This window comes from Myxine glutinosa, chromosome 10, assembly GCF_964187855.1.
Source record: "Myxine glutinosa chromosome 10, kmMyxGlut1.1, whole genome shotgun sequence".
NCBI lineage: Eukaryota > Metazoa > Chordata > Myxini > Myxiniformes > Myxinidae > Myxine > Myxine glutinosa.
In genome coordinates this window covers 53,109,401-53,132,232 of record NC_136270.1, presented here as the reverse complement: position 1 = coordinate 53,132,232, position 22,832 = coordinate 53,109,401, and the positions used below count along the sequence as shown (strand labels likewise).

General features: G+C 45.8%; 1 protein-coding gene across 4 annotated transcripts in view; it reads left to right on the top strand.

The window, feature by feature from the left end:
• CLEC16A (C-type lectin domain containing 16A) overlaps window positions 1-22,832 on the top strand; it is an 80,943-nt gene that overhangs the window by 9,530 nt on the left and 48,581 nt on the right. For 2 of the 4 annotated variants that reach the window (XM_068127671.2, XM_078785639.1), the window contains exons 10-16: window positions 7,685-7,988; window positions 9,383-9,503; window positions 10,286-10,386; window positions 18,041-18,223; window positions 20,354-20,463; window positions 20,576-20,620; window positions 20,722-20,772. In XM_068127671.2, coding sequence (XP_067983772.2) covers window positions 7,685-7,988; window positions 9,383-9,503; window positions 10,286-10,386; window positions 18,041-18,223; window positions 20,354-20,463; window positions 20,576-20,620; window positions 20,722-20,772 — 915 coding nt within the window. Of the gene's footprint in view, window positions 1-7,684; window positions 7,989-9,382; window positions 9,504-10,285; window positions 10,387-18,040; window positions 18,224-20,320; window positions 20,464-20,575; window positions 20,621-20,721; window positions 20,773-22,832 lie in introns of all 4 variants that reach the window. The other 2 variants (XM_068127670.2, XM_078785638.1) reach the window with 1 other exon arrangement.

The window sequence follows — 22,832 nt, the reverse complement described above, 5'->3', positions numbered from 1 at the left end:
TATCGGTTCACTAAATTCAACCACCGATTATTTTTGAGATGAACATAAGCCAAAGGTCAACAACTTATTTTAGGGATTACACAAGTATCGTGCTATGCACGACATATTTTTTGTTTTATTTCATTGATTGTCATGCCAAATGCAGAATTTTAAATATTGTGAATTTGATAGTGTTCGTTGCATGTTTCTTTTTCTTGCCTACTAGTGCTGGAACAATATTTGTAGTGCAATGGAAATTCGAAATTACAGTGCTAGAAAGTCTCAAATGGCTTAGTGGCACTTCCCACTTCCCACTTCCCTCTCATACGAGATACCATGTACACATGTTATTGGGCTCTCTGAATTGGAATGTAAAACTTTTGGCTGAAGACAAAATGTTTGTCCATGTACATTGTACATACGTCCAAAAAATGAGGAAGAGAAGGAAGTTGGTTGACCTGTGTGGCCATCCCATTGAGCACGTGCCTTGCATTGTTGAGGATGGATCTACGTTACAATTCCATTTACTGTTATCTTTTTTTTTTTTTTTTTTTTTTTTTTTGTAACAAGATCGAGGCTCGTGAAAGAGCGAACATTAATCACACAGAAAGACAAACCGACACATAAAACATATAACATCGGGAGCGGTAGACAAGATGGGGAGAGAGGGGGAAGGACACAAACACAACATTTGAGAGCAGGGACCGAGAGACATGGAGACATCGAGAGATCTGAGAGAGGGCGAGGGCTTTGGGGGGGGGGGGGGGGCATGGGAAGGGGGTGGTGGGAGAGGTATAAAACATATGGACACTGCCAGGAAAGAAGTTGGAATTTCAAACAAGGTGGATCTGGGGTGAATTAGCGGGGGTAGAAAAGATCAAGGTTTTGGATGGGGGAAGATAAGAGATGGTGGTGAACAGCTGTTTTAAAGACCTGGAGGGAGGAGTGGGATTGAAGGGAGTGAGGGAGTTTGTTCCAGAGGCGGGAGAAAAGAGGAATGAAAGAGTGAAGGTGAGCAGAGAGCCGAGATTTCGGCAGTTTAACCATCAGAGGGTTGCTGGCAGATCTTGTGCGACCTGTAGGAATATTTGGGGGACAGAGTACAGAGAGAGCTGGGGGTGCAAGGCCGGAGAGGAGTCGGTAGAAGACAGAAAGACCACCTACCTGCCTGCGGTGAGTGAGTGAAAGGCCCTCAGAGATAGCTTCATCGCGGGAGATTCCAATAATTCTGAAAGCTTTGGTTTCAACAGCGTGAAGCCGAGCTAGGTGTGAGGCAGGAGCACCGGCCCATAGGGGAGAACAGTATTCCATTGAGCTGCGGATGAAAGCCTTGTATGTGGTGAGGAGCTCAGGTGTGCCGAGGAAGGACTTCGCACGACGGAGGATGCCCAGTCGGCGACTGGCTTTGGAGGCCAGCTTGGAAATGTGGTTTTCCCAAGAAAGATCATGGCAGATAGTGAGACCCAAAATCTTGAGCGACAGAACTTCTTGGAGAGGATTGTTGAGAAAGTAGATGGGAGGGTTGTCCAGTCGATCTTTTCGGAGAGACATAGTAAGAGTGTGAGATTTGTCAGGATTGAAAGACATGTTCCACTTGTTTGACCAGTCTGTGATTTTGTCCAGGTCTTCAGAGAGTGAGGAGGCAGCAGACTGCCGATCTGAGGGAAGAGGAATGGAGCGGCAGAGAGTGGAGTCATCAGCAAAGAGATAGAGAGGATTTTCGAGAGAGTCAGAGAGATCATTGATGAAGACCAGAAAAAGCACGGGGCCCAGAACACTGCCTTGGGGAACTCCAGCCTGAACAGGAAGAGGAGATGAGAGAAACCCATTCAGGGCCACACGTTGACGACGACGAGAGAGGAAGTCCGCCAGCCATGCGTGGAGATTTCCATGGATACCAAAGGAGGAGAGTTTGGTGAGCAGAGCGGGGTGCCAGACCGTGTCGAAGGCACGAGATATGTCGAGGGAAACAGCTCTAATTTCCTGTTTGGCATTGAGGACCTCCATCCATTGTTGAGACAGCAGAAGCAGCATGTCCAGAGTAGAGTGACCTGGTCTGAAACCAAATTGATGATCAGAGATCAAGCCATTGGAGAAGAGGAAAGATTTCATGTCCGAAGCAATGATGGATTCCATGACTTTGCTGATAATTGGGAGAAGGCTGATTGGTCTGTAGTTGCTAGGATCTGTTTTTGCACCTTTTTTGTGCAAAGCGGTGATGTTGGCTGATTTCCAAGCAGATGGCAGTTGACCTTGAGCAAAAGAGAGGGTGAAGAGAACAGAGAGAGGGTGAGATAGAGCAGCAGAGCAGGATTTTAGGACCCGTGGGCTGATGCCGTCGGGTCCAGTTGCAGAATCAGAATCAGAGTCGAGGGTTGACAGAAACTTTTCCACCTTGTCAGGAGGAAAGGACATGGAGTCCAGGAGCAGCAGGGTACGACTGGGTATGGTGGGTACAGAGAGGGATGGGTTTGGGACACAAGATTTAGAGGCAAACACAGAGTTGAGGCATTCAGCTTTTTCACGTGCGGAGTCAGCTGTGTAGCCGTTTGAGGTAAGGGAGGGGATGGAGGGGGAACAAACACCAGAAACGGATTTGACCAGACGCCACCAGGATTTGGAAGAGGGAGACAGATAAGAGAGTTCGGTCTTGAGAACGGAGAGATATTGTTTCCTGGCTCTCCTGAGGGTGGACACACACTTGTTTCGGGCTTTGTGAAAGGAAATGAGATTTCCTTCCGTTGGATTTGCTTTCCAGGAGACGAAGGCAAGTTGTTTCTGGGCAACAGCCTCACCACAAGATTCCGTGTACCATGGACGGGAGGAAGGGTATGACAACTGAAGACGAGATGGGATAAATCTGTGCATGAGAGAGAGCAATTTACTTTGGAAGAATTCCCAGGATGAGTTGATGTCAGAGGTGGTAGAGATGGGAGACCAGTCCAGATGATTGATGGCTGCTTGAAGACCGTGCCAGTTGGCCTGAGTGAAATGCCAGACTCGTCGACGCTGAGCAAGCTCCCTGAGGATGGTCAGAGAGATGTCCACTTTAACAAGGACATGATCAGATGATCCGATCGGAGCAGAAGAAGAGCAGCAGACATTTTCAGGGAAGTTGGTCATAACCAAGTCCAGAAGAGAAGATGTTCCGTTGACTGAGATCCGGGTCAGGAAATTGACAGATTGTGTCAGTCCCAGTGAGTCGCAGAAGTCCTTTGCTGAGGAGCCATGGCTGGTGAGAGAGGTACCCACACCCAGCCAACTGGCATGATGACAGTTGAAATCACCACATATGAGGAAGAGAGAGTTGGGATGAGTAGATAGAAGTTGGTCCATATCATCAGACAGCGAGATGTAGATGGAGTCATCACTGTTTGGTGGACGGTACAACACACATATGAACAAGAGGTGGGAGCGAAGGGGAAGCCGTAGCCAGAGGTATTCCTGGGGGTGAGGTGGAGAGAGTGCAGTGCAGGGCGAGTGAGGAAGAGAGTTTTTGATAAAGATAGCAACCCCGCCTCCAGGACGAGGCTCAGGTCTATCATACCGGAGGAGGGAGTAGCCCGGGAGAGATACTATGGAATCAGAGACATCATAAAGGAGGAAAGTTTCTGTTAAGCAGATCAGGTCTGGTTTGACAGAAGCAACCTGTATGGAGAGATAAGTTAAGTTTGAACGAAGGGCCCGGATGTTTGAGGTCCATACCGTTAATGAAGAGGAAGGGGGAGCATCAGATACAGAACCGGGGGGAGGAGGGGTAGGGTAAGATGTGGAAGAGGTGGAAGAGGTAGGGAGAGCTGTTTGAAGGTGTGTCAAAGATTTCAGAATAGCTCGGAGAAAGGGAAGGATGGGGCGGACAAAAGGTTTGATGGTGATTGGGTGAGCCACAATGAGGTGTTATTTGAGGAGGGGGAAGAGTGAGGCAGAAGGTTGGGGGAGATGGAGGTGAGAGTTTGAAGGGGGAAGAAGCGGGGAGGACGCTTTTAGGAGGGGGAGTGAGAGGGGGGAAATTGAGAAGCAATGAGGGTGGGGAGATTTGAAGGGGAGGGGTGAGGGGGGAGTTTGGGAGGGAAGGGACAAGGGGAGGGATTTGAAAGGGATGGGATATGGGGGAGATTTGGAGGGGAGGGGTGAGGCAGGAGTCTAGGAGGGGAGGGGTGAGGGGGCGTCTTGGCGGGGAGGGGTGAGGGGGTAGTTTAGGAGGGAGGGGGCAAGGGGGGAGATTTGAAAGGGATGGGTGATGGGGAAGATTTGGAGGGGAGGGGTGATGGGGAAGATTTGGAGGGGAGGGTTTATGGGGAAGATTTGGAGGGGAGGGGTGAGATTGGATTTTTGAAAGTGTACGATTTATGGGAAACGAACATTTATTGCAAAATGAGTTTCTTGTGACCTTCGAGTTAAAAATACGTTTAAGGACGCTGGATGGAGGATGGAGTGCAGGAGAGTTTAGGGAATGTAGAAAAAAGGCACTATAGGAGATGGATATTTTTTTGGGATGAATTGATTTGGTGAGCAAGTCGAAAGCAGCCTTTTAAAGAAGAAGAAGAAAAAGGTGTTATAAAATATGACGGAATACATAACTTGAGGGGAAAGTGTAAACATTGAAGGTTAATAAGTGAAAACTATCTGGGGAAATGGGGGAGAAACACGTGGTCGAAGAACGAACGAACGAATAAGAATGAATAAACGAATGAGAACAGAGAAGGAAATGTTTTTTTTTTTTTGTTTGTTTTTTGTTATCTTGTACTTTTGCATCATAATCATTAGTATTCATGTTGTAATTACATGCTTCTTGTCAATTTTTTTATTTGCTGTCCATATTAAGCTGTAAATATAGATGCCATTTTGATATACAGTTAGTGGACAAAAAAAAAGTGGAAACCTGGGTAAATGAGGGCCATCAAGTACAGTCGGACCCCGACATTCACCGTCCCAACATTCGTGAGTTCCGCGTGGTCGCGGTTTTTCACGGGTGCAAATAAAATTTGTCCACCAACCTCGATTATGACACTTCAAAAACTTACCTTCGCAAAAAGTTGCACTCAAAAAGCAACTGGACATACACCAAAAAAACATATCTTCCATGAGCCGAGAGCATGACCACCATCCACACTGCAAACAGCTTTGCAGAATATCCCACCATCGACACTGAAACAGCTTCGTGGGATATCCCACCATTCACACTGAAACAGCTTCGTGGGATATCCCATCATTCACACTGTAAGCAGCTTCTCGGGATATCCCACCATTCACACTGTAAACAGCTTTGCAGGATATCCCACCATCCACACTGAAACAGCTTTGTGGGATATCCCACCATTCCCACTGAAACAGCTTCGTGGGATATCCCACCATTCACACTGTAAACAGCTTCTCGGGATATCCCACCATTCACACTGTAAACAGCTATGCAGGATATCCCACCATCTACACTGTAAACAACTTCGTGGGATATCCCACCATTCCCACTGAAACAGCTTCGTGGGATATCCCACCATTCACACTGTAAACAGCTTCTCGGGATATCCCACCATTCACACTGTAAACAGCTTTGCAGTATATCCCACCATCTACACTGTAAACAGCTTTGTGGGATATCCCACCATTCCCACTGAAACAGCTTCGTGGGATATCCCACCATTCCCACTGAAACACAGCTTTGTGGGATATCCCACCATTCCCACTGAAACAGCTTCGTGGGATATCCCACCATTCACACTGTAAACAGCTTCGTGGGATATCCCACCATTCGCTCTGTAAACAGCTTTGTGAGATATCCCACCATTCACACTGTAAACAGCTTCACGGGATATCCCACCATTCACACTGTAAACAGCTTCACGGGATATCCCACCATTCACACTGAAACAGCTTCTTGGGATATCCCACCATTCACACTGAAACAGCTTCGTGGGATATCCCACCATTCACACTGTAAACAGCTTCTCGGGATATCCCACCATCCAGACTGAAACGGCTTGTGAGATATCCCACCATTCACACTGTAAACAGCTTCTCAGGATATCCCACCATCCACACTGAAATAGCTTCGTGGGATATCCCCAGTGAGTTACTGTACAGAATGAAAACGCTCCACCACATTTATTAGTGCAATTATAGCTGTCCCCTTCCCCAATGAAACAATACCCTAACATTTGCGGGATTTTCCTGAACATTCACGGGATTTTCCTCGATGTTTTTTGGGATATTCCATGAATCACGAACTGCTGGGAACCTATCCTCCCTTTTCCCATTCAAACAATGCCCCCACATTTGCAGTTCTGATCACGGCATTTTCCAGGAACGTATAGTATACCCCATGAATATATGAATATCGGGGTCCAACTTTATATTGAAAGTAATGGCTTCCACACAGGTGTGTGGCCCAGGTTAGTTAAGCAAGTAACATCCCAGCATACTTAGGGTCATGTATACAAATGCTGCACAGACCTGGGTGCCTGTAGTTATGGCTGCAAGAGGAGACCTCAGTGATTTTGAAATGGGGGTGATTGTTGGGGTGCATTTGGCAGGAGCTTCAGTGATAGACAGCTCAGCTTGCTTTTGTTTCATGAGCAATGGTGTCCGAGGTGATGTTGGCATGGAACTCCGAGGGAAAGACATAATCAGCAAAGGGCACCAGTGGGTGGAAGCACATATTCCAGGATAGCAATATCCATAGATTAATTTGAAGTGCATGGCAAAGCTGGTGGGCAACTGCAGATCAATCGACTGTTAATGTCAACCTGGGGCGTGAGCAGCCATTTTCTTCAAGAACGTTCTGCCGAGAACTCCACAGAGGGGGATACCGGGAGTGGAGAAATGTGATATGGTCAGATGAATCGTCCTTCACCGTGTTCTCGACAAACCGGTGAGTGCATGAGTTTGCACCAACCTTAAGAACTACGACCCCGAGTGCTTGCTTCAAACAGTGAAGGGTTCTGGTGGTTCTGTAATATTGTGGGGGCATTGTCCTGGCATGGTGTGGATGCAGTCATTATCTTAGAAGGCAAGGTCCATACTGATCGCTACTTGATGGTAGTGGGTATTCATCTTCATCCCATGTTGCAGAATTTTGTTTCTGCCGGGAAGGGTGTCTTCCAGGATGATAATGCCCCCATCCACAGAAGACGTGTGGTTGCCCAATGGGTTGATGAGCATGGCACGATGTTATCCATTCGTCATGGCCTTCTCAGTCACCAGATCTGAATCAGACGCCAGTGCACTCTAGGCCACGGCACATACAGGCCATAATGTCCGCACACATTGTGGCCCAACGACCTATTAAGTGCCTTTACATTGGTGTTTCCATTTTATTGTCCACTACCTGTATGTTGACCTTCAAGGTGAGCAAGTGTGATTATTCACAAAGGGGACTAGTTGTTTTTAATTTTCATTTTTCTAAGTAGTTTATTTATTCAAGTGAAGCTTATTTCCATCAGACATTTGGTTCATGAATCCTCCATATGGTTGGTGTTTTTGTGGATCCAGGGAGGGGGCTGTTCTAAAATTATTTGTATTTGATCATATTTGTAATTCTTGTGAATAATGAACCATTCTTTAAAACGGTATTCTAATCGTTTTGGCATTTAATGTTAATATTGCTTATTTTTATTTTTATTTTTTTAGAACCTCTAATGATTTGACTTGCGTGCACATGTGTTTGAGTTGTACCATGGTAGAGCATCATCAGTTCTGTCTTTTACAGTCAAGGTTGAGCTTTCGTCGCTTCACACCCCCAACGGAGCCTCTAGAGAAATCCTTGGAGATGACACGAGAAGGCATGAAGCGGAGACCAGGCAAGAGGCCCAACTATAAAAATGTGGGTGAGGAAGGTGGTGATGAGGAAGAGGAGGAAAAACAGAGTGAAGCCAAATGCCAGAATGAGGGGGAAGTGGAAGAAAAACAAAAGGGTGGACTTGAGGAGCCCGAGGGAGCCTCAGTAGAGGTATGCGGGCAGGACGGTGCAGGTGCTCAGAGAGACCTCGTGAGCGGCAAGCAGAAAAAGGAAGGTGTGTTTGGCTTAGGTAAACTTGCTTTGTTGTCATTCCTAGTCTTATGTAGCTTAATGTTTGTTTGCTTTTTAGCGAGGTAAACCAATTTTACACGGCTTGGTTAAGTTAACTGTCCCCCCCCCTACCCCGACTATGACGGTAAAGTCTCATCTTGTAAATGTTTTCACATGTTCGTTTGTGCACTTGTTTGTGTGTTTGTACCTTATTCTTTCACAGCCAAATCACAACACCTAGAGGCCCCAATTTTTGGGCGTATTCCGAGCAATTTTCTGGGCAATGTTTTAAGCTAACATACGTTGGTCTTGACGTCCATTTTGAGGCCACCAAAGGCCTATAAAGTGTATATTGGGATGTGGGGTCAGGTAATGGTGCCGCCGTCTCACAGGCAAAAGATAACCACGATGAAGCCAACCATTGCTGGGAAAAACTCACCCAGCTGGACAGCGCCGGATGTCTCGCCACCCCCCCTTTTTTTTTTTTTAAAGCACGAGAGACAGCTGATTACAGCCAAAAAGTTTGATATTTAATGCAGATATTTGACACATTCATGATGAAATAGTTAGTTGTATGTACCACGTATTTGAATCTCCATTGTTCCTGATTGAAAGGCCAATGCAACAATTGTCATTGGTGAGATAAGTAAATATTTAATCGATGACGTACCGAAGATTCAAAATTTTCCACAAACTCGTTATCTGGAGCTCTCATTTCTGTGTATCTCTATCAATGGGACTTTATCATGAAGACAAAGATGTTTCTTAAGCTGAATATCTTGAGCCGTTTCTACCCCGCACAAGCACATGCGCATGTGAAGCGAAGCGAAGCAAAGCGAAAAGCGGTGTTAAGCAATTGGCTCATGTCTGTCCACAAACGTTAGTTTATGATCGAGGTACAACTTCTTTAAATTTAATGTTATGTTTTGAACATGAATCGGAAGACAAACATGCTGTTTTAACAGTACTTTGGCTCTGAATTTGTCCTGATCGTACATGGGTGAATAAGATCATGGTTCACTCTTTCGGCCTGCCTGGCACGCAAACAAAATTGAGAATCATTCCAAACAGGAAGCTTGCTGTTTTTGAAGATGTCATAAAGGACACTAACAACGGGCATGAAAAACTAATGTAACATGTTAGGGTGGTGTAAAAGACGCTGCGTCAACTGCGGTAAACTTCCGGAATTAATTTATTTACACGACCTTTATTTTATTTCAATTGAATTATGAATAGAAGACTGCGTGGGGTAACATGTTCTATGAACTCTAGTTGTTCTGTTGTGAAGCTGTGCAGCCGTTGTCTCTGTGTAGTAACTTGTTTAGTCGTTTATTTTGAATTCTCTTTGAAATGTCTTTTTGTTGTTGTCGTTGAGACCGGCTTATCGATGTCGTGCAGAAATAGAGATGGTGGAGATGGACAGTGCTCCCCTTTGGTCGTTTTCAGCACAAGTTGAACAAAACATCACTGACGAGGAAAAGTCATCTGTCGCCATCAATAAAAGTAATCCTCAGAGCCGGTGGGTTTGGAGACCTTTGGTGTCCAGATGTTGAAGTTTTTGTTTAGCATTTTGTCAGTGATGTTTTGTCTGTTCTGTCCCATTGGTGGGACAGGACAGACAAAACTCACATTTCTGTCTGTCCTGTTCAACCTGTGGTCGACTTAGATGTATGTATTTAATTTCTGAAATAGGATGCGGTAGATCCTGTCTTGAGAGATTGCCTCCTCGTACCAATCCCCAAGGTGGTCTCTCAAAACGCATGGTGTTTCATTAGGGGGACGCACTCAAGACACCATGATGGGTGGGCATGTTATGGAACGGGTATTGTTACACCTTCCCTTTGAGTCTTGCAAGAAAACAAACTACTTAACCCACTAAGTAGAGGCATCTTTGATAATAGTTGTCCGGCATTCATTTGTACCGGTCAAGCGGTTGTCTGAAATGTACATTCATGAAAATGACCAAATATTTTGGCTGCTGGTCCATAGCATTACCTGGATTCCATGGGGTCTTGGTCATGTTTTTGTAGATGTTCACTCTTTTTGGGTTGTTTATTAAAGGACATTAGTAGGTGGTCTGAAATGAGAGGTGGTCACCATTAGTAGCATTGTTTGGTTAAAACTACCCAGGAACACTATATTCTTTGCCTTTCTTTTGAAAGATTCAGCTGTAAATGCTGATTATTATCAATAGATTGAACATAAACTTGTGGTAGAGGATGTGGCTTCAGTTGAACACCCATTTTTCAACACTGAATTGAATAAGTTAACCCCTTTTGCCCCCATTTTCTTCATCTTTAGGCCATTTCTCGAGGCTATGTATGCAGCCTTGTTGTGCGAAGACAGCGATTCCTCCTCGCTGTTCGTGCTGTGCTTGCTGTATGCCATGCGGCACAACAAAGGTAGGAATTATTTGGAGTTTTGAACAAACCATTTACAAGCTTTGTCTTTAATGAACTTGGACTATTTAGTTGAAGTGCTGTTTAAAGGCTTCCATGCTGGAATAGTAACAAAGTAAAGGGTTTCTGTTTACACCATGTGTTGGCTCTGAAAAGCGCTATTTATATTCTTTATCTATCTATAATGCCAGTAGTGTGTGTGTGTGTGTGTGTGTGTGTGTGTGTGTGTGTGTGTGTGTGTGTGTGTGTGTGTGTGTGTGTGTGTGTGTGTGTGTGTGTGTGTGTGTGTGTGTGTGTGTGTGTGTGTGTGTGTGTGTGTGTGTGTGTGTGTCTGTGTGTTTGTCTGTGACCGCTGTTTCTCGACAACCACGGGTCCGATATACTTTAAACTTGCCAGGTATATTGCTGGGGACCCGAGGATGTGCCTTTTCAAGGTTTCATATTAATCGGACAAGTAGTTACCGAGCTATGTCCAAAAAACGATTCAACCAATCAGAGAGCAGCGAGCTATCACGTGTGCCGAACGTGCCGAACAGACTCTGCCTCGGACGGCACATTTGAGAGCGTATTCATTTATTTCACGTTGGCAAACTATGTTGGCGTTCAACTATGTTTTAAAACGAATTAAAACTAATTTGCGATTCTTTCGCTTTCCTGCGCGTTTGTGCACGCTATGGCGATTTCTTTACCAAACTCCGCAAGCCGTTCGCTTTGGACCAAACCATTTCATGTAAATAGAGGGGGGGGGGGGGGGGGGGATTGTCACCGTACTCGCAAGCCGTTCGCTTTGGACCAAACCATTTCATGTAAATAGAGGGGGGGGTTCTGTGGTCGTTCGCTTTGGCTTTGCGAATGGACCAAACCATTTCATGTAAATAGAGGGGGGGGTTCTGTGGTCGTTACTGACACGTGGTTTCAAAGTTGTTTTTTGTTGTTGTTGTTTGCACGCATGTTTTTTTGCACGCACGTACGGGCAAGCACGTACGGGCAAGCACGTACGTGCGGGTAAACTTGATTTAAATTTGGAAATTTTTTTTTTTTTTTTTTTGGGCAAGGAACGGGCACCCACGTACGGGCACGTCCTAGTACTTTAATAATAAGTCTAAAGCATAAGATGAAGAAGAAAAGTAGGCCTCGACGTTTCAGGCAGCTTGCTCTGCCCATCAGCAGGAGGAAGTAACTGGAATGAATGGGAGGCAGAGTTTATAAGAACTCCATCCCCCCCCCCCCCCTCCCCATTGGCTAGTTATTGTGGGGTGCTGATTGGCTGGTGTGCTCTTGCTCATCATTGGCCATTGTCCTCGTTGTATTGTTAGCTATGATTGTAGGTGTCTGCGTGTTCATGATTGAGAGCCAGATATCGCTCCTGGGTAGCACGTTTATTTGGGGGACCGTGTGATGTAGATGTACCTCCACAGCTTCTCGGATTCTCCTTGTTGTCCATTGTCTGATGAATGTTAGACGTTTCCTGTCTGTCCATAGTATGCAATGATTTATTGATCGGTGTGAAGGAGCTGCGCTCCAAACTGAGTCGAAAGAATTGACGCGACCAAAGATGGAATTCGTCCGTGTTGCTTTATTGAAACAAAACAGCTCAGGTATTCTCACAAGCCCGTTTATCGGGCAGCAATATATATATACACATTTATGTCGGGAAGTTTGCCCGGCAAAAGCTATACCGGGCATGCCTGGGTGTCAAGGGCGAGCCTTGGAAAGGCGAGTCTGGACCTGCCCGGGCGTGTTTGGCTGCGGCCTGGCAAGTCGAGGCTGGGCGTGCCCGGGCGCTCTGGGCGAGCCCTGGAAAGGCGATAGCGGGCATGCCCGGACGCTCTGGGCGAGCCCTGGAAAGGCGATAGCGGGCATGCCCGGACACTCTGGGCGAGCCCTGGAAAGGCGATAGCGGGCATGCCCGGACGCTCTGGGCGAGCCCTGAAAAGGCGATAGCGGGCATGCCCGGACACTCTGGGCGAGTCCTGAAAAGCGATAGCGGGCATGCCCGGACGCTCTGGGCGAGCCCGGGAAAGGCGATAGCGGGCATGCCCGGACGCTCTGGGCGAGCCCTGGAAAGGCGATAGCGGGCATGCCTGGACGCTCTGGGCGAGTCCTGAAAAGGCGATAGCGGGCATGCCCGGACGCTCTGGGCCCTGGAAAGGCGATAGCGGGCATGCCCGGACACTCTGGGCGAGCCCTGGAAAGGCGATAGCGGGCATGCCCGGACGCTCTGGGCGAGCCCTGAAAAGGCGATAGCGGGCATGCCCGGACACTCTGGGCGAGTCCTGAAAAGGCGATAGCGGGCATGCCCGGACGCTCTGGGCGAGCCCGGGAAAGGCGATAGCGGGCATGCCCGGACGCTCTGGGCGAGCCCTGGAAAGGCGATAGCGGGCATGCCTGGACGCTCTGGGCGAGTCCTGAAAAGGCGATAGCGGGCATGCCCGGACGCTCTGGGCCCTGGAAAGGCGATAGCGGGCATGCCCGGACGCTCTGGGCGAGTCCTGAAAAGGCGATAGCGGGCATGCCCGGGAAAGACGAGACCGGGCGTGCCCGGGAGGTTCGGGCGTGCCCGGGAACAGTGAGTCCGGGCATGCCCGGGAGAGGCACGTCTGGCCGTGTTCTGGCCGGTGCAAGGCGATTGTGTGCATCCAGCGGTAACCGCTACAGGTGCATGATTGACTATTGCTGATGTTTCCCGTTCGCCTTGTCTGTTACGTGCTTGATGTTCTTTCAGTCTAGTGGTGAAAGTTTTGCCAGTTCCACCAATGTAAACTTTACCATGTTCAGAAGGGATGCGGTGAACACCTGGATGGTGGTTCGGAGATCTTCTGTCCTTGTCCGTATGGGTGAACAATAGATTCGAGCTGTGAAGAATGCCAACATAACAGTTGGTGCATGAAGGATCCCACAGTGTCCTTCAAAAAGAGTAGGCAAGCTATCACCGGCATTCTGAACAAATTACAAATTCCTGCCCTGACTAATTGCTGTGAAGGCAATGGCAAACCACCTAGTATGACATTTGCCAAGAAGTGAAGGACCTGCCTTCAAGAAGAGCACTCAATCGCTCAATCTTCTCGATCTCTTTTCATTTTTTCATTCGCAATTGTTATCTTTTCTAATTCCCTTCTCTCCTGGTGGGTGGTGGTGTGCGCATCCACCTTGAATGGTGTGTCTCCATTTCTGTCTTTCAATTTCATTCTTCCACTTCTTTCAAATTTCTGCATTCTGTCACTACCTGTGTGTTTCTTGTCCTCACTCGCTCTCTGCACACCTGAAGTCAGGCACTCATCATGAGTGTGAACCTTTATTCGGGCGCTCATTCCGTTTCATTTTGCCACGGTTTCTGTGATACATTTCAAGATTATACATCAATCCTGTCTGATTGTTTGCTTATTCAGACGTGTTGGAAGAACTGAAACAAACCATTATGTAATATAATCTCCCTTTTGGGCGAAGAGAAAGGCAGTTTGATTCGAAAACAGGCAAATTACACTTCACACACACAATGGGCACACTGTAGGTGCACCGTGCTCCATGGATATAAAATGGCTTCAAATTGCGAGTCGGGACTCTATATATCCAGGAACTCTACTCTTCGCCACCCCCTCCCTCTCCCCCCTTCCAATCTCACCCCAACTATCTCCCCACCCCTCTCCCCATCCCTCTCCCCACCCCTCTCCCTTTCTTTACCTGTTTTTCTGGGAAACATGTTTTTTTTTTTTAAATTGAATCCACAATCTGCATCTGATGACTGAATCTCTCAATATGCAATGGACATACAAACATTGATTATACTAGGGCATGCCCGTACTATATATATGCCCGTACTATATATCTATCTAAAATTATATCTCCCCCCTCTATTTACATGAAATGTTTTGGTCCATTCGCAACGCCAAAGCGAACGGCGAACGGCTTGCGAGTACAGTGACAATCCCCCCCCTCTATTTACTTGAATGGTTTGGTCCATTCGCAACGACCACAGAACCCCCCCCCTCTATTTACATGCAATGGTTTGGTCCATTCGCAACGCCAAAGCGAACGGCGAACGGCTAAATCGCCATAGCTCGGTAAGTACTTGTCCGATTAATTTCAAACCTTGAAAAGGCACATCCTCGGGTCCCCAGCAATATACCTGGCAAGTTTCAAGTATATCGGACCGGTAGTTGTCGAGAAATCGTTGTCGCATACATACACACACACATACACACAGAGATTAATGGAATTATAGATAGATTTAGAGTTAATTCGCTAATTATCTTCCCACCTGGATCAAAATAAAAAAGGGCTCCATTAGCTTTTGCAAATAGACATCATGAATCATCATACAGCATTTCAAAACGATCCGTTGAGCCACCGAGGAGGAGTAGGAAAAAACGAAAAATTGTTAATGGACCGGTCGCCTGCGTGAAGAGATCGTCGTGGTTTTAACGGAGAATCTCGATTTCATCGTAGATGAGTTAAAAATTAAACCTTTCCATTCACAGGATTGTAAGTAAACCCAAATTTATAAACTTGTTCATATTTTCAGTGTTTACTTCTTCTTGTAAGAGTTGCTTTAGAGAGTTACTGATGGAGCCCTTCCCACTCCAAGCAAGGTTGCTTTAGAGAGTTACTGATGGAGCCCTTCCACTCCAATCAAGGTTGCTTTAGAGAGTTACTGATGGAGCCCTTCCACTCCAAGCAAGAGTTGCTTTAGAGAGTTACTGATGGAGCCCTTCCACTCCAATCAAGGTTGCTTTTGAGAGTTACTGATGGAGCCCTTCCACTCCAATCAAGGTTGCTTTAGAGAGTTACTCATGGAACCCTTCCACTCCAAGCAAGAGTTGCTTTAGAGAGTTACTGATGGAGCCCTTCCACTCCAATCAAGGTTGCTTTAGAGAGTTACTGATGGAGCCCTTCCACTCCAATCAAGATTGCTTTAGAGAGTTACTGATGGAGCCCTTCCACTCCGAGCAAGAGTTGCTTGAGAGAGTTACTGATGGAGCCCTTCCTCTCCAATCAAGGTTGCTTTAGAGAGTTACTGATGGAGCCCTTCCACTCCAATCAAGGTGGCTTTGGAGAGTTACTTATGGAGCCCTTCCACTCCAATCAAGGTTGCTTTAGAGAGTTACTTATGGAGCCCTTCCACTCCAATCAAGAGTTGCTTTAGAGAGTTACTGATGGAGCCCTTCCACTCCAATCAAGAGTTGCTTTAGAGAGTTACTGATGGAGCCCTTCAACTCCGAGCAAGAGTTGCTTTCGAGAGTTACTGATGGAGCCCTTCCACTCCGAGCAAGAGTTGCTTTAGAGAGTTACTGATGGAGCCCTTCCCCTCCGAGCAAGAGTTGCTTTGGAGAGTTACTGATGGAGCCCTTCCACTCTGCGCAAGAGTAAGTCCCCAAAGAAACTGATGGAGCCCTTCCCCTCCGAGCAAGAGTTGCTTTAGAGAGTTACTGATGGAGCCCTTCCCCTCCGAGCAAGAGTTGCTTTGTGCGTCCACTTTTTACACCGTGCATTCTAAGCATGGAGCAGGGTTAAACAATTGGCTCACTTCTGTCCATATGTTTGTCTGTCTGTCTGTCTGTCTGTCTGTCTGTCTGTCTGTCTGTCTCTGTCTGTCTGTCTGTCCGTCTGTCTGTCTGTCTGTCTGTCCGTCCATCTGTCTGTCTGTCCATCTGTCTGTGTGTCTACAAACATCAGTTTAAACTCGAGGAACAACTTGTTTAAAATGAATGTTACATATTTTGAACATGTTGAAATGAAAGTTACATATTTTGAACGTGTTAAAATGAATGTTATATATTTTGAACATGTTAAAATGAATGTTACATATGTTGAACATGTTAAAGGGACTGTTACATATTAACGATTTTGAACATATTAAAATTAATGTTAATCTGAAAACAATCCGGTACTTTTTCAGTACTTTGGCTCTGAATGTATCCCGACCGCACGTGCGCGGAGCGGAGTGAGATATTTCACTTTATCTTTCTGGCAGTAAAATACAATTGAGAATCATTCCAAATGGTAAACGTACTGTTGTTAAGGACGTCAAAGGACACAAACAACAGGCACGAATAACTAATGTAACGTGTTAGATCAGGTGGTGTACTGCCACAAATAAATGTCCATAATTTATTTATACGACTTTTACAATCTGTATTATATTGTAACGGATTTGAGAAGTGTAACGAATTTGAGAAGTGTAACAATTTTGAGAAAGTGTAACGAATGTGAAAAGTATGGTTTTGTTGTGTGTAACTGACCCTCGTAATGTAAAGAATGGTCGCAGCTCGTCCTCTTAGTTAATTCCATAAACCTACACACAGGACACGATATATCCTTTTAAATAGTTAGTCCCTTATTCTCTGTAGGCTAAGGATGTGTTTCCCACTAGTTTGACTCTTCATTGCACCGAATTAAATAAGAGTAGGCCCTCCGACGCCCCATGGCAGCTTCCAAGTGCCAGGTTTGCCACTTTGTTGCAATTGACACTTTAGGCACTTTGCTGCATTTTCATCTGCCGTCCACTTTGCAGCATTTGACTCCATTACGCACGAGGTAACGCCGAAGAAGAAGAAAGGCGGGTCTCCACCTCGTCATAGAGGGGAGGAGTAAGTCGGCCCCGCTCATCCAACCCAGAACGAGGGGTTTGGCTTGAGAGGGCGGAGAGAGAACGCTTGGGGGAGGTTCGCAAAGGGTGAAGGGCGGGGCCTATATAACCCGCCGCGGGACGCTCCCCGAGCAGATCAGCTTTTACAGAGATGAGTCCAGGAGATGGCTCCAGGAGATGCGCTGGAGACGAGCAGGTGTGACCGAGCCGCCGTGAGATGTGCCGCGCAGCAGGAAAAGCGGACCGGGGCAACGCAAGGAGCGCACGAGACAGCAGTACGGAGAAAGGAACTTCACCCGCGCAGTTTGGGACCAAAGCTCGGCTTCTTGATGGCGGTGCCTTCTGGCCCGACCGTGCCCAGTACCCGCTGAACCTTCCTTGCCTCTAAAAGCCACCCATCTCCAAGCCATTCCTTCCGGCCTGCATTTCCCCGTGTAAGTGTGATCGTCCGTCTGTCTTTCACGTTGTCCTGGGGTTTATTAATTAAGCTTGTATAGGTAAGCTAATGATTTCACTGTGTTTCTGCTCATTCCATTTTCTGTATATAACCAACTGCTCTCTTTGCTTTGGCTTGTGAAAATAATTAATAAATCCTGTTATTCCTCCGTACGTCTTCTTCTTCTTCCTCTTTACATTCGGTCGCTTTAGAGGTTTCCAAATTGAATATCTGTGGCGCGATTTCGGCCAACGTCCGGGAATCTGGTTAGTCGGGGTATCTGTTAGGGCCGCGGGGCCTCCGCTCGGCAAACAACATCTTATCCGCGGTCCCGTAACAATATTTAAATTGAATTCTATACTTGAACATTGGAGAACACAAATATCATTCATGTCACATCCAAAACCTTTCCGTTTTGCACTACATGGATGTGTTGTTCAAGTTGATACATCAGGGTGATCTACGAGACTGCTTCGGTAGTGCTAAACCTCCGGATTTTTTTTTAACCGATCTTTAAAATCTTTATTTTAGTAAAATTGAAGTATATTGTAGATTTTAACACTGTGCGGGGTATCGTGTTCTATGAACTCACGAGCTTTATTATTATTATTATTTTAAAACGATCTGTTTTCTAGGTATGGACGCAAGTATACTGGAGAATGTTCGAATTTGGTCAAAGCAGAAACAGCAGCAGGTGTTGAAGCCACAGCCTGAAGAACACCGGGATTCACGTGCAGGTCATTTCGAGAAGGAGACCGAGTACAGCCAGCTGCTGGTCGAGAGACTCATTTCCATTCTGAGCAAAGCCACTTTGCCCGGTACTACTCATGGTTCTATGGCTCATGGGAGGGTCTGGAGTATTGTTTCTGTTTTATTTATTTTGGTGAATTACACATCTTCAGGACAACAGATGCGCTTTTTATTGTGAGGCAGTTGCAGGAGAAGTACATGGAGAAGAGGAAGAAGTTGTTTCTTGGGTTTGTTGATCTGGAGAAAGCATTCGATAGGGTTCCACATGAAGTAGTGACATGGGCATTGAGGAAGCTCGGAGTGGATGAATGGTTGATCAGAGTAGTGATGGCAATGTACAAAAGAGCGCGCACAGCTGTAAGGACGAAGGACGGGAACAGTGGTGAGTTTGAGGTGAAGGTGGGAGTGCATCAGGTGTCGGTACTAAGTCCACTACTATTTGTAGCTGTGATGGAGGTGCTGGCTCAGAACGTAAAGGAGGGTTTACCATGGGAGTTGTTGTATGCAGATGATCTGGTGTTGATTGCAGAAAGTATGGATGGACTGAAGGAGAAGATGAACAAGTGGAAGGAATGTATGGAGGCAAAAGTCTGAAGGTGAATATCGGAAAGATGAAGGTGATGGCAAGTGGTAAAGCATGTGGTGAGGTTGAAAGAACTGGGAAGTGGCCGTGTGCTGTGTGCAGGAAGGGTGTCGGAGTGAACTCCATTCAATGTACAATGTGCGCTGAGTGGGTTCATCAAAAATGTAGTGGTCTGAGAGGGTCATTAACCTGTGTGGCAGCTACATTCAAGTGTAAGGTGTGCACAGAGGGAGCTGCAGATGGAGGAAATGTCGAGTTGGATCTTGGAGACGGCGTGAAGCTGAAAGGTGTGAAAACATTTTGATACCTAAGAGACATGTTGAATGGAGAAGGTGGATCAGACTTGGCGACGGTTGCTAGAGTGAGATGTGCATGGCAAGAAGTTTCGGGAACTGAGTGGCGTGCTGACGAGGAGGGGAGTGTCTGAAGCTGAAGGGAAAGGTGTGTGCTGCATGTGTGAGAAGTGTTATGATTTATGGGAGCGAGACATGGGTAATGAGCGTTGAGCAGCAACGAAGGCTGGAAAGGGTGGAAATGTGAATGGTTCGGTGGATGTGCGGAGTATCGTTGAGAGAGAGGAAGATAAATGATGAATTGCGAAAGATGATGGGAATATAGTCTGTGATTGATGCTGTGAAGAGGAACAGGTTGAGATGGTTTCGTCATGTGTTGAGGAAGGATGAAAGTGACTGGTTGAGAAGAGTGATGGAAATTAATGTGGAAGGAAGTAGAGGATGGGGAAGACAGAGAAAGACTTAGCTAAAGGTGGTGGAAGAAGAAATGCGGGCAAGGGGGTTAACAAGGGGAGATGCAGAAAATGGGGCAAAATGGAGAAGATTGTCATGGGGACCGCAAGGCTAACCCCCGCTCGAGCAGGGAAAATGGCCTTAAAATGCATGTAGTTGTTGTTGTTGTTGTTGTTGTTTGTCTTCATTTACTGAAACCAGATTGCTAATTTGGCTGCCATGGTAACTGTGCCCAATGGCAAACTCAAAAACTACCATGAGATGTTTAAGTTTTATAACCTCATCGAAATAGTGTTAGCATTTGTAATTCTACATTTGTTGAGCTCCCGCAGTCCCATTAAGGGCTACTTAGTCATTACTACACAAACAATTTGGGTTGTCATCTCTAACCCATTATTGTGCCTTCGCAGGGAAGGCCAGAGGCATTACGTTGTCGGATTGTCTATCCATGAATGCATCCGTCCGTCTGTTTATAATCGTTTTTTTGTTACAATGATAACATGAAAACCACTGAAGGGATTTCAACCAAACTTGGCACAAGCACCACATTTTCCGGTGTATTAACCACACCCCTGTAAACATTTTCCTCCAACACATTTACTCCCGCCCCGATAGATCACATGCAGCCACATTCCAACTCGTTTGTTCAGTGGTCAAGGAATATTCCATTGATATTGTATTAAGAAGCACAACTGTGGCTCTTTGAGGTGATGGTACATCTGAGTTCACCGAAAACTATTTACACATTTATTTCCCACTTGTAAAAGCTCTGAGTATTTTTAATGAGTCGTGTGTTTGTTTGTTATTTATTTATTTATTGTGAGTATGTAATGCAGCAACGAGTGCATTATTTGATGGTCGCTTAACAGAAAGCCGCGTGCGACTGGGCACTCTCGAGCTGGCATGCATGCTGCTTCGGACGCTGGGACTGACCGGTGGGCGCTGCGTGTTCAGGGACGTGCATTGTGCGTGCATCGAGGTAAACGCTGTGCCAGGACCTTCCTGGTTTTGGTTCGTTGTCTGTCTTTCTTTTCCTTTCTGTAAATGTTAAATGTTCATCTTGTTCTCATGAAATTGTTCTCGTCCACCAGGGCGTTCGGCAAGACAGCATCACACTTTTACGTGGCTTTTACAAGGTACTTCCTTTCTGAGGCCCTGTTTCTGAGAACGAGCTAGCATAGCAACTACCCAAATGAATGACAACAGAGAGAGATTTTATGTTTCGTTCTCGTTTCAGGGTGAAGAGATTTTCCTCGACCTGTTTGAGGATGAGTACAGATCTATGATTGTGAGATTTCCTTTTTCTTTGAAACGTTTTCTGATTATCAATGTCTATGATGTGTTTGTTAACGACCGTCTGCATACTACGTGCATGGCGTGGTTTGAGGCAAGGGTGGGGACGGAGGGAAGGAGAAGGGTTAAGAAACGGGAAGGTATGAAGATTTAAGGCGGAGGAAACAAAGAGGTGGGATTGAGTCGTATGGGGAAGGGAAGTTTAATCTTTGGAAGGAGAGCAAGGAGGCAAAATTGTAGCTTGCATAGTTTGCTGTTACATGACGAGGTTTAGCATCAGTAAGGGAGCAATGGATGTTTTGTGTTGGCAGTTGCATTTTATGAAGTAGATTGAGGTTGTGTAGATCAAATTATGCGAAATATCTGTGATCACCAAGGGTAAACCTCCCCTGGCGCCCGCGATCCAATGAAGGCCATCTTTTTTTAGAACCACGATATGACTTTGACCGTTAACATTTAGGTAATAGAGTGTAAATTAAGAAAATGTGTCCCCATCTACAATTTATCCCATAAAACTCAAAATCATGAAAATCCGAGTAAAATTATTCAAGTTATGATCAAAAGGTGTTTTTTTTGTTAATTAGGCCACGATCTGAAAAAAGTAGGTCAAGGACACGAATCAAATATCTGGTGCACAACTTCAGTGCAGGTACACTATTGTAATACAAGAACATCTTGGAAGGTCACATGGTCTTGAGATTCCACATTGGCAAGATTGAGTGATGACCCCAAAAAAAGAAGCATTCTTTTGCTTTCACATCGACATTTGACTAACTCGGAGGTGTATGATGTAATTGAAGTGTAAATGCGCCTTACTCTAGGATATCTAGAGCGCAGCTTCGTTCCGATCGGACAAACGTTAGCCAAGTTATGGTGAAAAATGTTAAAATGTCTCTAATTAGGACATTAGGTCATGACCTTAAGTTGGGTCAATATAAAGTATGTCAACCCTCTATACTTTGTATTCCCGTTATTGATGCAAAATTTAATTCCGAAAGTCTCAGCCGGATTTGACATGTGGCTTGGAAATTGGGAGGATTCTCTGAGGAGTCCAAGAAACTGGGGTACCATTAAAAATTGGGGCACTAATTGTATAAACAAATCCTACAACAGGTATAAGCCCCCTATCCTCTAGTATGCTTAAATATAAATATTACAATCATTATTTACTCCATGGATATTCTTTATTTTGGTGACTAGTACAGCCACTCCGTATGGGAGTGGCGGGAAGGGTCATGTTGGGATCTCTCCGGGATATATAGGTTACAGTAGATCTTAGCTCGAGCCTCAGGAACATCGGGAGCGTGTTCAGTTACCAAGTTTCTTATAGATAGCTCACCAAGTTGTTTAATCATTTGAGCAAGCACTTTATTTATAACCATTGATAAGGAACAGCTGGCTTGGCAAGTGTTAGCTAGCTGCTTGGTAACTGAACACACCCCGGGTTGCCTCCCTTTCAATATAGTGTTAACCAGCAGTAACAACCGTTTCAAAAAGTAATCAGCCGTGTTTGTCTTTTATAATATTTACTTCCGGTAAGGATGTACGACAAGCGATTATGTATTTATGCACATTAACACGGTGTGTGTTCAAGGACAAACCCCCTTGGGGAGAGAGGATTTTCGTCGTCGTCGTTTTACGGCCGTTTCCGTGCTTGCACGTGTAAGCCGTGATTCACCTAAGGCCGCTTTCCAGGCTGCACGTTCCGTTACTAGGCCTCTTGTTAGTCCTTTAACTCTGAGATCATGTCTCAGCAACTCATTTCATGTTTTCCTCGGACAGCCTCTCTCTCTCCTTCCATTGTCATTCATATTTATACACCTCTTCATACAGCTGTCCTCTCCCATCCTTTCCACGTGTCCGAACCACCTCAACCTCCCGCTACGCATAACCTCACTTAGTAACCCTAAATTAGCCATATATTAGCCAATCTGTGAAAAAATTTAAAAGAAGCTAGTTTCAACTGATTTTGGTGGGTATGGGTATGGACAACTTCCAAAAAAAAGTAAGGAGGGATAGGGGTTAGGGAAACCTTTTTATTAGAGGTCAAAGGTC